The sequence below is a fragment of the Penaeus monodon genome, chromosome 19 (genome assembly GCF_015228065.2).
Source record: "Penaeus monodon isolate SGIC_2016 chromosome 19, NSTDA_Pmon_1, whole genome shotgun sequence".
In the NCBI taxonomy this organism is placed as follows: domain Eukaryota; kingdom Metazoa; phylum Arthropoda; class Malacostraca; order Decapoda; family Penaeidae; genus Penaeus; species Penaeus monodon.
This window is the reverse complement of record NC_051404.1, coordinates 35,213,301-35,214,105: the sequence shown is the minus strand read 5'-3', so window position 1 is coordinate 35,214,105 and position 805 is coordinate 35,213,301. Positions and strand designations below refer to the sequence as shown.

General features: G+C 38.9%; 1 protein-coding gene across 2 annotated transcripts in view; it reads left to right on the top strand.

Annotated features, from left to right (window-relative positions):
* LOC119585192 (putative carbonic anhydrase 2) overlaps positions 1-805 on the top strand; it is a gene marked incomplete in the record, with an annotated part of 7,189 nt that overhangs the window by 1,353 nt on the left and 5,031 nt on the right. Inside the window, 2 exon segments of one of the 2 annotated variants that reach the window (XM_037933841.1) lie at positions 360-489; positions 720-805. In XM_037933841.1, the coding sequence (XP_037789769.1) occupies positions 360-489; positions 720-805 (216 nt within the window). 2 annotated transcript variants of the gene reach the window in all.

The window sequence follows — 805 nt, the reverse complement described above, 5'->3', positions numbered from 1 at the left end:
TACAGCAAGATTTGAGTCAGCCTATCTTTTCAACTGCAAGTAAGGTTGATCATATCCATGCCATGACTAACAGAAGTAGAACGAACTGACTGTCAGAAGCAACATACATTTTACAACACAGGCGTTTGAAGGTTTTATCAAACAGATACCAAACCTCATTCTCATATTTGTATTGTAAAAGGGGGATCATTAGCTTTGTTAGTCACAGCAACACTACGCCACTTTGACTGAGAATGCGTATTTTAAACGATTATGTAGGATTTTGTACTCGTAGAATGTATTTAGACCGATAAGACCACAAGAACAACACACTAATTCAGAGATTGAGCAAACGGCAAGAACAAATTCAAATTTTCCAGACAGAAGAGATCGCAGGAACAAATATACCAAGGAAGATCTCGCCAGGACGACATCTTTCCGCCAGTGTGAATAGTCCTTTTGTGAACTTATCAAGGCATAACTTCCCGCTACCACTCTCGCTGAATAATCGTCCGTAAAATTTGCTTCTATTTTTTTTCTAGAAAGGATTGTTAGATATTTTGAAAAGACGAGACTTTTGAAAACAAACCTGATTTAATAACGGAAATATTACCCTGTCTAACATCATCTCCCGAAGTGCCACATTGTTCTAGTTCTGTCATATTATATATTCCGGTAAAAATCACACGTAGCTTTTTAACTTACCTGACCTTTTGTTCCCAATTTCCCTCAACTCAAAGGAGGTCGCAAGGTCAGGCCCAGAAACCGACGGAATTCCAAGGAGCAAAGACCTTTAAAAGACCCTACGAGGATGTGGAAGAGGATT